Consider the following 15,181-nt stretch of genomic DNA (forward strand, 5'->3'; position numbering starts at 1 on the left):
CAACAACCTTACCTCAAGCAATTATATCTTTAGACATGGAGAAGGCCTTCGACCGCATTGAGTGGGCATACTTATATACTTTATACTTTGGGGAAATTTGGCTTTAAGGAAAATTTAATTTCTTGGGTGAAGCTTTTATACTCCCCGCCTTTAGCTTCAGTTAGGACAAATAATAATCAGTGGCAATTGAGCCTCTTTCCAATGCGCTTCGTGGTGACCCGCACATTAAAGGCATTGTGAGTAGTGGGCAAGAACAGTGTCTCTATATGCAGACGATCTTCTTTTATTCATTACTGACTTCTCTGTGTCAGTCCCAGCTACACTCTTTGTTCTTCTTTCATTTGGATCCATATCTGGTTATTAGCTAAATTTAGGTATGAGTGAGCTTCTTCCTGTTAATAAGATGTCTATGAAGATTCTCAGTCATCCAAGTCATAGTTATCCAATGAAGGTTAAAGTCAAGGGCAACTGGACTTGGTTGAAGATACTGGAAGACGTTTCGTCCCTCATCCAAAGGACTTACTCAGTTCTGACTGACTGGCGGGGAAACTCATCTATTTAACCTCAGTGGGGTCGTTTGCCAGGGTCATCGATACTGCTGGTTCGTTTGTCGTTACAGCAACCAGGAACACTGTCGTTAGGACTACCGGTGGCCAAGACTGAACGATCATCATTGGTATCTTCACCTGAGGCCAATAGGTTACGTTTGTTGAGTTTCCTGGGAAGTGATGAAAGGACAGCATTGTAAGTGGGGGATAAGTGGTGGCGTAGACCCCTTCCTTTGTTCAATGACGGCTTCTCGACCCGGGTGTAGATGGCTTCCTTGACACCTCTTTCAAATCATCCATCTTCTCTGTCTAAAATGTGCATCTGGTGGTCTTCAAACGAGTGTCCTCTGTCCTTCAGATATAAGTAGACTGCAGAGTCTACTTACAGCCTCTTAATAAGGCAGCGCATGATTAACCACTTCATACCCTATCTTTTAAAGTTGCTCAGCACGAATTAAAATATCTTGGGATTCAGGTTACTGCTAAATTCAAGGATCTTTATCTCGCTAATTTCACTACTCTTCTGTGTTGTGAACTCAACCAGACGCACTTCAAAGAAGGTCAGATGGTGTCAAAAGGGGGAGGGAAGTTTCCCTCCCCGAGAGTTGACCTTTTCACATGTAAAACCCAGAGACATTGCCTGGTGTTTGGTGAGGACCGAAAGAGACTTAATCAGACAATGAATTGCTTAAGGATTGTGTATTCAAAGAGCCTTAGTGAACCTTTCTAGCCGTAAAAGTGTCACTAAAGACAGTCCACAGGACAGGAAAGGGGGGATCTGACCCCTTCTCCCTCCAGCAGGTCACCTCCAGCCTCAACCTGACTCTTTTCTCTCCACAGAACGGCTGAGCCATAAACCACCATTTCATTCTCTGATAACCGGTGCGATAAGCCAGGAATGCAGAGAAGAGAGACCATAAGATCCCTCGTTTCTCGAACCAAGCAAGGTTCCATTATAACTGTGTTTATTCTGTTTAAATACCAGTTGTATAATAATAATAACCTTGCTGAGTGAGCAGCAGTGTTTCCCTCTGAGTTTAGTAAGTAATAACCCTGTTGTTATCCTTTAGTGATGTTTGAAGACTAGCAGACCCATAAGAAAGTAATCTTGAACTAGTTTTCTAACCTCTTTCTGTGTTGTCTTAATTCATCCCTGTTACTCCCTAGTAATCACTGTCTATTCAATGCTAACTAATGCTTTAGTTAAATGTTTCATATACAATTTCTTACTAAATTATCCATGGAAACGCTCGTAGGCATCACCAGCCTCTCAGTTAAAGTGGAATGTCTGCTCTTTTCTTGTGTGTGCCGAGCGCAACCAATGGGGCAAGAAAGGTATAACACGCAAGTGTTTAAAACTCGGCTTACACTGACAGAATCGTTAAGTAGGCCTAACTATCACCATGTAATTGCATAAACGAAATTTTACTGTCATGCTTACATCTAAATTGTCTCATGAGTTAAAACCAATAACCAGCAAGTATACTGAGGACAGGTAATCAAGCTTTGTTGCATTTTATATAACCATTATAACCTTTTTCCATAGTGTTTAGCCTTGTTTTAACTGTCTTTATCAGAATGTTTAGAACTAAGTATTTTTCCAAATGTCGATATTGTGGAGAGGCATTAAAGGGAAATACCCGCAACGTATATTTCTTTATCCCAAAAAAAACACCTTAGCGACGTTTGGGAGACCATCCCCAAAATTGACGACACTACCTAGCGGGATCAATAAAAAGGCCCTGCTCTCTTTTGTTTTGGCTTCTTCCTCTTCAAAAAAAACTCTTCTCTTTTAAACTTTCTTGAAACTAAACATATACGTTCTCTTAACTTCCTTTACTTTTGAAATTCCGATTTTTTTTGTTTCGTACTTAAATCTCCTTCAGACGAGCTGAGAAAGCTACGACCCTGAATTCCAAATTTCGTAGCGAGAGATTTGATTCTTTTATTCTGTTTGGAGCTGCCTGCTTAATCTCAGCAACATTAAACATTAGCCTTATATTCCCGAGGCCTCGCGAACCTACGGAGAATGTGTGAGTTTATTTGATTTTGTTGTTGCAACCTCATCCGACCGTTGTGAGCTACTTTGGACCAGAAACTCAGAAGCCTTCATTTATGGCCTTGAATAAATGAAACCAAATTATTCAGTTTTGGCTACATTCTGGTTCACAGTTATTATATCATCAGTCTGGTTGGGAATGGAACAATCTTCCTGTAAGCCAGTTTCACTTTCAGCTCTGGTTCATTCGCCTATTAAATAAGTTATCACAAGTTACACCAAAAATGTCATTATTAAGACAACTGTGAAGATTTGGAATCAGTTTAGACATTGCTTTGGTCTTCAAACATATTCTCTAATCACTCCTTTCCTCCATCGTTAATTGATCGTGCATTTGTGGTTTGGTCCAATAAGGGTATTAAATCATTTAAGGATCTCTACATTGACAATACTTTCGCCTCATTTAAACAGTTGTCAAATCAACACTTTTTTAGATACTTGCAGATCCGTAATTTTGTTTCTCATAGGTTCCCTCAGTTTCCTTCTATACCCTCTGACACACCCCTTGAGACTTTCTTAAAACCAGCTCCTGCTTTGAAGGGTATGATTTCATTCATTAATGCTCAGATCCACTCACTCCGATTGGTTTCTTTGTCGTCCTTTAAAGCACTTTGGGAGGAAGATCTTAGGCTTTGCGTTCACTGATGATATGTGGGAGAATGTTGTTGACAACGTACACCATTCTTCAATTTGTGCCAAACATGGATTGATCCAGTGTAAAATTTTACACCACACTCATTTGACTAAGACCAGGCTCTCTAAGATGTTTCACAACATTGACCCAACTTGTGACCGCTGTCATCAGACAGCAGCAACACAGATATATATGTTCTGGTCTTGCCCTGTCCTAATAACTTATTGACAAAATAGTTTTGATTCTTTGAGTGAGGTCACAGGGAAGAGAATAGTGCCTAATGCTGTCACTGCACTTTTCGGGGTAACTCCTGTCACAGGGTCGTTGTCTGCAGAGCTCAATATCTTCATAGCCTTTGTTAATTTGTTAGCAAAGCGTCTGATACTCTTGAAATCTCCTACACCTCCATCGTACCTTCAGTGGATTAGGGATGTCCTTTACTTTGCCAAACTGGAAAAAATTAGGCATATGTTAAAGGGCTCCCAGGTGAAATTTTCAAAGACATGGGACCCCTTTTTTGAATATGTTGGGAAGCTGACCTTCCCAGACAATTCTGAGTAGACTTATTGTCCCTTGTTTTTGCTGCGACCGTCACTCACAGCTAGTAGTTAATGTTTTGGGGGTTTTTTTTGGTTTTTATCACTATTATTATTATGTTGTTTGTCATTGTTTATTTTTGTTGATTCTTTGTGTTTATATTTCTGTAATTTTTGTATGTGAAGGGGAAGTATGTTTGTTCTTATTTTATGTTCAAAATTCAATAAAGAGATTGATGGAAAAAAGAACACTGTTGCAGTCGCCTTGAGCCGCGAGCCATTTGTCCAATCATGTGTTAGTCATCAACTGCTCAAAGAACCTTATTTTCAACTTCTGGACGAGGTCAAGGGCATTGTCAGGGACACAGTGCAGGATGCCTTTAGGCTGACCAATAACTGTCAAGATGTACGGGAGTCAGGCCCGAGTCTTCGGATCCTGGTGCTGGGGCTGTGTCTTAGCACATGGGGGGTTCCATCAGTCCAGAAGAAGTGTCAGCTGCCAGTCTGCCTAGCACTTACCCACATTTGCCACAGCTGCTTGGTGAGGACCCTTCTATTGCCATTCCTCGGAGCCGGCTATTGAGCCTTCAGGAACAGGATACAACGATAAGCAGAGTTTTATTTTATGTGCAAAATCATAGGAAAGATACCAGACGGGAAGCTGCATCTGAACCTGCCTGCATCAATAAGCTCCTCAGACACTGGAAAAAGCTAAAGCTACAAAATGGGATCCTGTACAGAGTGAGGAAAGACCACCAGGTGAATAAGAAGCTCTTCCAGTTTATTGTACCAGATAGCCTTAAACATCAGATCCTGCTCTGCATTCATGATGCTGCTGGCCATCAGGTTTGGTGTGTATTGACTTTTGGTCTGCCGAACTGAGCGACAAGAAAACAGTCGATGTCTTGGCAGTAATGGACAATTTCTCCAAAATGGCCCCTGCCTTCCCCTGTAGGAACCAATCTACAAAATCATGCTGCTCATCGGTTTGGGGATGACTTTTTCTGTGTATATGGCTTACCCAAAAGAATCCATTCGGATCAGGGTGCCAACTTTGAAAGCAGGCTCATGAGAGACCTTTTGGAGATGGCAGGGGTGCACACCAAGTCACACACCACCCCATATCACCCAATGGGTAATGGTGTCACGGAACGCTTCAATAGGACTCTTGGAAATATGTTGAGAACCCTTCCCCCGACAACAAAAGCCAGGTAGCAACAGGTTTTGCAGACATTGACCTTCTGCTACAACTGCACAGTACACGAGACCACCGGCTTCGCCCCATTTTTCTTCATGTTTGGGTGGGTTCCGCGCCTTCCTATTAACACCATGTTCCAGCATCTGCTCCAGGATGAAAAAGTGGTCAGCTGTAATGAGTTTGTTACTCGCTTGAAGTAGGACTTATGTGAGGCCACACGGATTGCTCGGCAACACAGTCTGGAGAGCAAGCACATCACGCCAGGCTCTATAATCGCAAGGTCAGGGGCTCCCCATTGGCTGTGGGTGATCGAGTCTTGCTGGCCAACAATCGTGTTGAAAGGGGCTTGAGGAAGCTTAATGATAAATGGGATTCATCCCCTTATGACATTGTGTCAGTGAGGACCAGGATTCATGTGTACAGGATAAAAGATGCTCGCTCAAACTGGCAGAGAGAGTTGTGCACAGGAACCTTCTACTCCCAGTTGACTTTCTTAACCTGGATGTGGTCGAAACTCCCATGTGGGCTCAGATCCCTTTGATGTGGCTGGTGGAAGTGGGCTCAGTGGTGGTGGACAATGTGGATTGCAATGCAGAGACTATGGACTGGCTCATGCATACTCCTGAAGTTCTGGATCCTGTTAGCAATGATGCTGTGAATGGTGGCGTATCCCCTGATGCAAAAAGTGATTCCGTCCCCGACGATGTCCTTGCTGACACTCTTGACTGTCCTGCACATGGCTTCGCTACAATGGAGGAGGCTGAGGTGATGTCAGACTCAGTTGGTGCAGTCCCATCACCTGATCTGGACTCAATCAGTGCAGTCACATCCCCTGTTCCAGACTCAGTCAGTGCAGCTCATTTACCTGATCCAGGCTCACTCAGTGTAGCTCATTTGCTTGAACCAGACAAATGGTGTTGACCAATGTCCCGCGGTTTGCACGCAGCCTCGTAGGTTACATGAAGGTCATACTGGTGCAGTCACAAGATTTGGGAGACATGTCAGACACCGCAATAGGTTGATGTCAACACAAAAGGTTGAGGACAGCTTGCCTGTCTCAAGTTCTGTTTTCACTTTCCTCAGTAGAATTTGAAGTCTAGCCTATCAGACGGTTCTCTTTTAGTTTTGTATGGGTCTCAGTGATTTACATTTACTCATTTGGCGGCCCCTTTATCCAAAGCGACTTACATTTGAGGAACAACATACAAGCATCAAGAGAGCATCAACTACAGATCTACAACTGACAATACATACTATTAAGAGCTCACAGTACATATCACATCAATGGGGCAGATACATAGGGAAGGAAGTAAGAGTTAACAAAAAGTGCAATCAATACAAGATCATTGTAGGGGATAGAAGAAGAAGAGCACAGGAAGAGCATGTTAGAGGTTAGGAGTAAGAGGTGTTATAAGAGGAAGTGTTCACAGAAGAGATGAGTTTTCAAGAGCTTCTTGAGGTTAGAGAGGGACACTCCTGCTCTGATGGCGTGTGGTAGCTTGTTCCACCATCGTGGTGTCACAGATAAGAATAGCCAGGACTGGGATTGCTTTGTGTGAAGGGATGGCAGAGCGAGGCGGCGTTCATTGGAGGAGCGTAGCGGGCGAGAAGGAACGTAAGTTTGTATTATGTAGTTTAGGTAGATGGGTGCAGACCCAGTAGTCACTCTGTATGCAAGCATTAGTGACTTGAATTTGATTCTGAAGGCCACGGGGAGCCAGTGGAGGTCACTGAGTAATGGAGTGACATGAGTCCTTATGGGCTGATCAAAAACCAGACGCGCTGCTGCGGTCTGAACCATTTGTAAGGGTTTCACCGCACAAGCTGGAAGACCTGCTAGGAGGGCATTGCAATAGTCGATGCGAGAAATAACCATGGCCTGTACCAGAAGATGGCTGGCGTACTGAGTGAGGTAGGGCCTGATTTTCCTTATGTTGTATAGAGCAAAGCGGCATGAGCGAGAGACAGCAGCAACATGGTCTGAAAAGGACAGCTGGTCATCAATCATGACACCTAAGTTTCTTACCACCTTGGTTGGAGTGATGGTTGCGGAGTCAATTTGTAGCTTGATGTTATGGTGGATAGATTGCTTGGCTGGAATGACCAAGAGTTCAGTCTTAGAGAGGTTTAGTTGAAGGTGGCAAGCCTTCATCCATGCAGATATGTCCGATAGACAGTCCGTGATCCGTGCTGAGACAGTGGGATCGCCTGGTGGGAAAGATAGGTAGAGTTGCGTGTCGTCTGCGTAGCAGTGGTAAGAGAAGCCGTGGAGCGAATGATCGGCCCCAGTGAGGTGGTGTAGATTAAGAGAAGGGGCCCAAGCACTGAGCCTTGGGGCACCCCTGTGGAGAGGCAGTGGGAGGAGGATAATTGTCCTTGCCACAAAACATTGTAGGAACGCCCCGAGAGGTAGGATTCGAACCACAGGAGTGCTTTACTCGAGATGCCCATTGCTGAGAGATAGAAGAGACACTGGTCGATAGTTCTCAACTTGAGTTGGGTCAAGTGAGGGCTTTTTGTGAAAGTGGTCGGGAAGGTTCCTGAAGCCAGAGACGTATTTATCACATGAGTGATTGGCGGGACCACAGTAGGAGATATGGCTTGGAGGAGATTCATAGGAATTGGGTCCAGTGGGCATGTAGTTGGACGGCTACGGGTGAAGAGTTCTGATACTTCGCTCTCTGTGAGAGGAGTAAACGAGGAGAGTGAACAACCACTGACCTGGGAGGGCAGGGGAAAAGATGTAGTAGGACTGCTACAATGGTTGAGTTTGAGTGTTTCAGAGAATTGGCTAGTTATAGCCTCCACTTTGCCTGTGAAGAAGGCAGCAAAGGTATCAGCAGACAAGATTGTGGGTGGTGGAGGTGGAGGAGAATTTAGTATTTCCTTGAGTCAGTGGCACTGCTTATTCTGTCATTATAGAATGCAGTTTTGGCTGCACTGATGCTTGTTGAGAAGGAGTATAGGAGCAATTGGTAGCCCTTAAGGTCGGCGGGGCCATTTTCTTTCAGCCGCTCTGAGATCAGTACAAAGCCCACGGATGGTATCAGTTAGCCGCAGGTGGGGCTGGTGTGGGCGAGCAGGCTTGGTGGATAGAGGACACAGGCTATCCAGGCACGAGCTTAGTGTAGAGCACAGAGATTGTGTGGCATCATTGACCTCAAGTGAGGAAAATGTGTTGAGGGAGGGTAGAGCAGAAGCTACCACTTAGGCAAAGTGAGCGGGAGACAGGTTGCGGCGGTGTGAAACCAATGGTGGGTGTTGGAAGAATGGGCTTTTCCTGTAGGCATACCGTGAACTGAATGAAATAGTGGTCAGACACATGTAGAGGTGTGACTGTTAGGCACTCTGTGACAAGAACGAGGTCAAGCACCTTGCCAGCTTTGTGGGTCGGGGGGCTGAGAACCCGTGTTAGATCAAAGGACTGAATCTGAAGTCTGCTGTTGAATTGTCTAAGTGAATGTTGCTCTGGGATTGAAGACAGCAGTGTGTCTAGCTGCTCCACAAAGCAGTGTGTCTAGCTCCTCCACAGGTAGACTCGCTAGTCTTTACCCAAGTAGGTCTTCACACAAGGAGCCCACGCTGACGCTTCAGTGGTAGGTTTCACTGAAGTACTGTGGGTCTAATTGCACACAGGTGTTGGGCATTAAGAATGATTGCACCCAGCTAAGATCACCCTCCGGATTAACAAGACAAAAGCTTGGTTTCAGTGGGTGGGACACACACCCAGTTGTTTGATCTCGCTCAGCCGGCCTTCAGATTCTAGTGGATTGCTCAGTAAAAGTGCAAAGAAATAGCACCTCAAGAGTAGGAAAGACAGAGTAAAGTATTACCTCACTGCTGCAAACTCTTATTTGCCCCACGATTCTTGTCCTGTGTTTAAGAGAGGACTTTGTCATTCTGTTGGATTTGAAGTATGTAATGAGAACTGCACGGTGTTAGATGTTTAGGAGGTGTAAATGGCATCTTCTTTGGTCTGTAATAAGTATGGGGTATGGTGCCACCCTTTCCTTTTACACTCCTTATGGGAGAATTTCATATTGACCTTAGTATCAGTGCTCTGATTTCACTTTTGTGTGCCCCTATTTTTTTTTCTTCTATTGTTCTGGTAAGGCTTAGATGTTGCCTGGAGTTTAACAGAATTTAAGGGGGTGTATGTAACAGTGTAAATAATTAACATGTTTATGGTTTAATTCCTGTTAAACTTGGGACTACTAACCATGGTCTATCTACTCAGCTGTATTTTATTTTGTTAAATTCCCAGCAAAAGGTTGTTTTGAGCTAAATGCAGTGCATTATGTTATGTTATGTTATGTTATGCTATGCACAGTAGTTGGGAATGCTATGGGTAAGTTGGGATGTTGTCTGCTCAGACACATATTAAGCAATAAATGTAGTTTACACAACATTTAAACGATAAAATCCATCAACCACATTTAGCAAGATCCTTGCAATACAGATGCATATTATGATACTTTAATAAGACTCACAATTACTTTATTTCTTTTGGTTTGTTTTTTTTGGCTTTTTACAACATTGTTGTATGTTTCGGGTTGTTGAAATAAGCCATTAAGTATTTTCTACAATAAAAATAAATAAATCACCAACCATGACGGATAAAGGAGGTTGATCACCATGTAAGTTACCACTGGCTATTAAGCCTTTTCTCTCTTATGCCATGACTTGCTAATATGCATTTATCTTAAACCGTCAACAATAACTGAGACCCATGTGAGCTCTTATAACGTGATTAAAGTGATGATAATGTTGCAGCGTGTATAGTCTCACGTTATGTACTGCAGCCTTCAGCAAATTAATACTTCAGTCACAGATGCTGACACCCTCGCCTTCATAAAGGCAAAGATCAAGCAGGATAACCTCTACAGTAGGTGTTTCCCACACACTGATTTATTTGTGGCGGCCTGTGACACTATCAACTCTGATTTTCGATTGATTTTGTTATTTAAAATGGGTAAAATCGTATTTGCACAGCGCATATATTCTCTCAGCATCCCGTCGCTCTCTCTCTCTCTCGGTGAGTGTGAGCAAGCATTCTCAATGTGACAACCCTGTCCATTAGTGACTGGCACCCTATCTGCCTTTTTGCTATCTTGGTTATGAAGTAATATTTTCCACCGTGTTGTCCACCTTTAGATGGTCTGCATGACAACATGGGGCGCAGTGTCAAAGATGCACTTTTTGTAGTCCATCTTCTGAACATTGTAGTTTCATCACGGCAGGTCACGTCAGTAACATCCGCCGTCGCATAATTACATTGCTTAGAAAAGAGCAGTCGGATTCTCTTAGACCCGCCGTCCTCTTTTCCTAATTCCTTACGGATTCTCTCTCACATCTTTCCTTGACCTTGTGTAGGAAAGGTGGTTAGGAAAGGAGATTTTTTTTTTACTTTTCGACCGCAGCCTTAGAGTGAGATTGGGTTAAAATGTAATCCATGTAATATGTTTTCAATTTTGAATATTGTCATTAAATATTATTGCATTTATTGATGATGACAGCTTACTATTACAAAGCCTAGAATATGTTTTAATTTTTTATGTTTTTGTTATAAAACTGTACCACTATACGATCGCATTATGGGTGATCCACTGTAGTTGGGAATGCCATGCTATGGTTCGAGCAAAAGCGGACCTCTGACCAACTTCTCATTCATGCTGAGCAACTGTGGTTGTGTTTGTGTCCCATTGTTGCAGAATAAACTATTCTGAGTGCTCCATCTATCTTGACTCCAGCCAAGTGTTTGGGGATGGCAGACAGAACAAGATAGAGAAGGTCACACGTGCGTGGATAGCAGCTCATTTTGTTTAATAAAGCAGAATGCAGATTACAGACTGGTTAAGCTATCAATAGAACATGTGGCAAATTTAGATTGAAAGTAGCGAAAGTAGATTACTGGCTTAAATAAAACACTAGATTAAACAGTAAAAGCACAGTTTTAAAAAAGAAATGTGAAAAGTTGCCAACAACTTTTTTATTTTATTTAGCCTAGTTACGACCCAATGGGTCGTATGTTCCTTCTCCATCTCAGGTAGGGGCCCTTCCCCCCCATGCCTTGGCTGCATGAGTGAGTGGCAACAGGTGTGCCTGATCGCCACTCAGTGCCTGGAGCACAAGAAGGCTTGTTTTTTTTCATAACAGTGGTCTGTTTCCCTTTCTACCTGTTGTGACCACAATAAAGACAACACCCATGAGCAGACCACTGCCAGCCCGTCAGCGTTAGCTGTTCAGCGTAAGTTACCATGGCAATCTAACCGTGTAAGAAGTAAACCACTGCCGTGAACCCAAGGTTAATCCTGAAGTTATCTGGATAAGTTCAAAATAAGTTTACATTACGAAAGGGGGGGCAAAACATATTTTGAAATGTGGGGGGACCATGTTAGATCAAACTATTTCAATAGGCCTACCAAACTATAGCCTATACCGATAATGTTCAGCCTCACAAAGGAAAAATGAAACCAATTTTCAAAGCGGTAAGTAGGCTTACTGTAAAAACCTACAATAGTAGCTTATGAGGCTTTTTAATCAGTCTCTATAGGATGTTCTCGCTTAATGTTTCTCCACATCACCGCAGCAAACATAAAAGCAGCCTATCAACTAGTCTGCAGGATCTCCTGGTGATGTCATTTTGTAAGAGAGCTGATCGGTCAGTAGGCGGTGTTTTCATAGAGTTGATCTCTTATCTGGAATATAACCTGCTCTGGAGCAGGTTAGCTGTTCAGTGTAAGTTACCATGGCAATCTAACCGTGTAAGAAGTAAACCACTGCCGTGAACCCAAGGTTAATCCTGAAGTTATCTGGATAAGTTCAAATCCTGCTTCATGGTACAGGTTTGCTGCTCCTCTCTTGGAAGAGATTCCTTTCTTCTTTCTAAACATAACTAAGTATTGTGATGTCAGAGTTTATACAGTGACTTTGCTGTTTCTAAAGTTTAATGTTGCTGCTCTTGAGAAAAAAAAACTGAGTTGTATTTAAAATATTTAATTCTAATTATATAATTTATTTAAGAACAACAAGGTTTATTAATCGCAAGTCATGTCACCTTAATATACAACAATGTTATCGCACATGCAGATTTTCCTCATTGTGCAGGCCTACCTCATGCCCTTTGGGTCTCGTCTTACCAAACAACGGTCACATATAATATAAAAGTATCAATAGTGGTTTCAATAAAGACTTGGATCGTTAAGCAGTCTCAATAATGGTATCAATATCAATAAAAATTAACAATCCCCATACCTATGCCATATAGTCATAAAACTAAGGATGAAAAATGTTTAACTTATAGGCAAAGCAATTAGGGATTTGAATTTAAATTTAATTTAAATAATCTGAGTTTCATCAACAGAACAGATAGTTGTTAAGTAGTTGGTTCAGTACTGAACTATTGTATGTGTTGGAGTCTTCATTAGTGCACACTGTACCTGGCTAGATCGACATAATTCTCCCTGCAGTATCTCTGAGCATCAGTCCAATTGAAATATTTGTCGACTTTTACAAAGGATGATGTGCCATTTACTGAACCTGGAAATATATTGATGAAGAGAAGTTATTAACAATTTGCTATGCAGAAGATCTATTTAGGTTTTTGTTCATTCTTACGCTATAAGAAAACTCACCATTGTAGCAAACGGAGAAGTATTGGTAGTTGCAATTCATGTCCAACCATGTTCCAAGGAAGTTATTGTAATAGTAATAGTAATAGTAATAGTAATTGTTTAGAAGCAGCACACAGTTCTGTTGACCATTAGGATTGATGGGACGTCCAGGAGCCCAGTTTCTAAACCCCGTGTCTGCTTCACCATAGAAGCTGCTGTTACTCAGGGACCATTTCCAGCTGTGATCATAGAGACCTATCCAAGCTTTGCCTGTTCAAACAGATGTTTACATTATATAACAGCTAGAATCAAAAAAACCTGCTGAGCTGACCTAAAATGTAAATAACTTACTTAACATCCCTTAAATTATGTGTCTCCTCTAGTTTTCATTGAGGGCCTTTATGATGCCCTGTTATGTTTGTATATGATTACACAGTATATAATGTTTATTTATCTGTAAAGGTTTCCAATATTGAGAACTTGCCTGTGTAGCTCAGTGTGGTGCTGAGTACGGTACTGACGTCAGATATGGTTTCTACGGTGGCCAGGTCAGTGTAGACCTGTCTGCAGAAGCTCTGAGCTTCAGTCCAGTTCAGTGGTGTACTCTCAAAGTAGTACTGATGAGTTTGGGCAGAGGCAACATTGACCAGTGCTCCTAAAACAAAGAATATTCAGTTTTTTATTACTTATTTATGATAAAGCGTGTAGCCTCTTTTACAGTGAACATGAAGAGGCACTATGCATCAGGTGGGTTCAGCTGTACTGTGAGGTTTTACAATACATTTTTCTTATTGGTGAGATTTCTGTATACTAGCAGGTACAGTACACTGTATCATGACTACAGAGAATGGAAAAAAATATTTGTTCTCTGAAACTGAACCAAACAGTCCTGCTAGATTTAATGTCTGGTGCCTTCACACTTCGTACCTTCACAGATCAAGTTTCAGTCTGCCTCAGTGAATGTGTTCACTGTTTACCAGTGACAATAAAATAGAACCAGTTCAACTACAAATATGTTTGTCATTTTAAGCATTTTCTGTAATATAAGTTGTACCCTTTGACTCAGTTTGTCGCAGAAAAACTTACTATATATGCAGTACTGAGTGAAGACTGCTTAATAATGTACAATATGTTGATTCTATCATAATAAAGAACAATGACTCAATCCCAGAGGAGATAATAGAATAGAATAGAAAATAATTCTGCCCTTATAACTCTCTGGGCCTGACACTGATTAGATAATGCTGCCTTCGTTTAGACATGAGCATCTGCAGAATCACGTATTCATATATTTAATTAAAATAGCATTGCTTGCTCTGACCAATATTACTTATCAAAGTGTTTACCCTGGATTTTCCCCTTAATTCGAAAGATCATTGTTGTTGATTGGCCATCTTGTGGGATGGATGGGGGCAAAAAAGAGGAATCTTTTGGATTATCAGAAACTGGCTTGTCTGCTGTCCACCTTGACAGTAAGCCAGATACCATCAGAGCTTGTTATCTAGCACAGACAAACAGCAGAAAAATCAAAAATGAGGCACCAACCTGTGAGCACAATGATGATCACCCCATAATCCATGAGTTAGACCTTTGAAAAAAACACATTTGAAAACAAACATGTTAATCAATTCTCACTAAGATCTGTAAATCTAAAAACTCCACTTGAGGTTATACATGAATATGTGTCAGTATTAGCAAGAACCTTCCCTGCAGAATAAGGTATGGTTATTGATTCTACTTACCAGTGTCTCTTTAACCTCCTTCTGCTTAAAAATACAAGATGTCAGACGCCTCTGACTGTCAGTTACTCTGTGCTGCTTGTACAGAAGCTCAGTACTTGTTTGATGTTTATCGGTTGTCTGCTGGTTTTAAATACTGAAGTCTTTAGAAAAGGGTGTAGTAAAGATTCATTGAAGAAAAACAGGCTGTTGTATAACAATGACAACTATGCTGCTGGAGTCAGGAAGTAAAAGCTAAACCAGACAGTCATTATATTCTTCTTATGCATTGATGGGCAGGTTTGCAGATCTGGTCAACCCTGACCTGTGCTGTGTGCGTCTCCTCCTTTGTCTCATGTTACATAACACACAGCAGTGTCTTTTGTCATTTACAAAAAATGTATATAATACAAAAACATTTTTATTCTGTTGTATTGTTACATAATTTGATTATTTTAAAGTTATTACATCATGAATTCGTACTTAACGCAACCCAAGTTGCTATAGTGGATCGAGCAGTGGGGGTGCGGGAAGGTTGTGACCTTCCAGGGCCCACCTTGGACCCAGTCTGCAGAATATGAACATGACCATGCATTTTTGTTATTTAGTTGAACATTTTGAATGAAGTTTGGTATGTGTGTCTTGATAGTGGGAAAACAGTAAGACTCAGACCATGTCTGTGGCTTCTGTAGAGGCAGCCTCTATCGCTGCTGAGAGGTTCTCTCTCATGCAGCAGTCAGCAGCAACATGGACACTGTGGCCTATATTTATTGATTTTAGATTACACTACCTTAATACTCTCTTAATAGGGCCCTGTTACTCTGAGATTTGCTTTCATACTCTCCTTTTGGGCTGATTAATGATGTTTTTTACTA

The 15,181-nt window shown here is 41.9% G+C and overlaps 2 protein-coding genes across 2 annotated transcripts in view; both read right to left on the reverse strand.

Annotated features, from left to right (window-relative positions):
- Positions 1 to 14,560, reverse strand: part of LOC119912225 (macrophage mannose receptor 1-like) — a 44,570-nt gene extending 30,010 nt beyond the window's left edge. The window contains exons 1-5 of the mRNA XM_038731321.1: positions 14,331 to 14,560; positions 14,134 to 14,176; positions 13,073 to 13,243; positions 12,610 to 12,858; positions 12,415 to 12,514 (exon numbers count right to left, since the gene is read on the reverse strand). Coding sequence (XP_038587249.1) covers positions 12,415 to 12,514; positions 12,610 to 12,858; positions 13,073 to 13,243; positions 14,134 to 14,167 — 554 coding nt within the window. The 5' untranslated portion in view covers positions 14,168 to 14,176; positions 14,331 to 14,560. The remainder of the gene's footprint in view (positions 1 to 12,414; positions 12,515 to 12,609; positions 12,859 to 13,072; positions 13,244 to 14,133; positions 14,177 to 14,330) is intronic.
- LOC119912224 (macrophage mannose receptor 1-like) overlaps positions 1 to 15,181 on the reverse strand; it is a 357,347-nt gene that overhangs the window by 217,292 nt on the left and 124,874 nt on the right. The window lies entirely within an intron of this gene.

This window comes from Micropterus salmoides, unplaced genomic scaffold (assembly GCF_014851395.1).
Source record: "Micropterus salmoides isolate LMB-PRFRI ecotype aquatic unplaced genomic scaffold, ASM1485139v1 Ms_hic_scaffold_2, whole genome shotgun sequence".
NCBI lineage: Eukaryota > Metazoa > Chordata > Actinopteri > Centrarchiformes > Centrarchidae > Micropterus > Micropterus salmoides.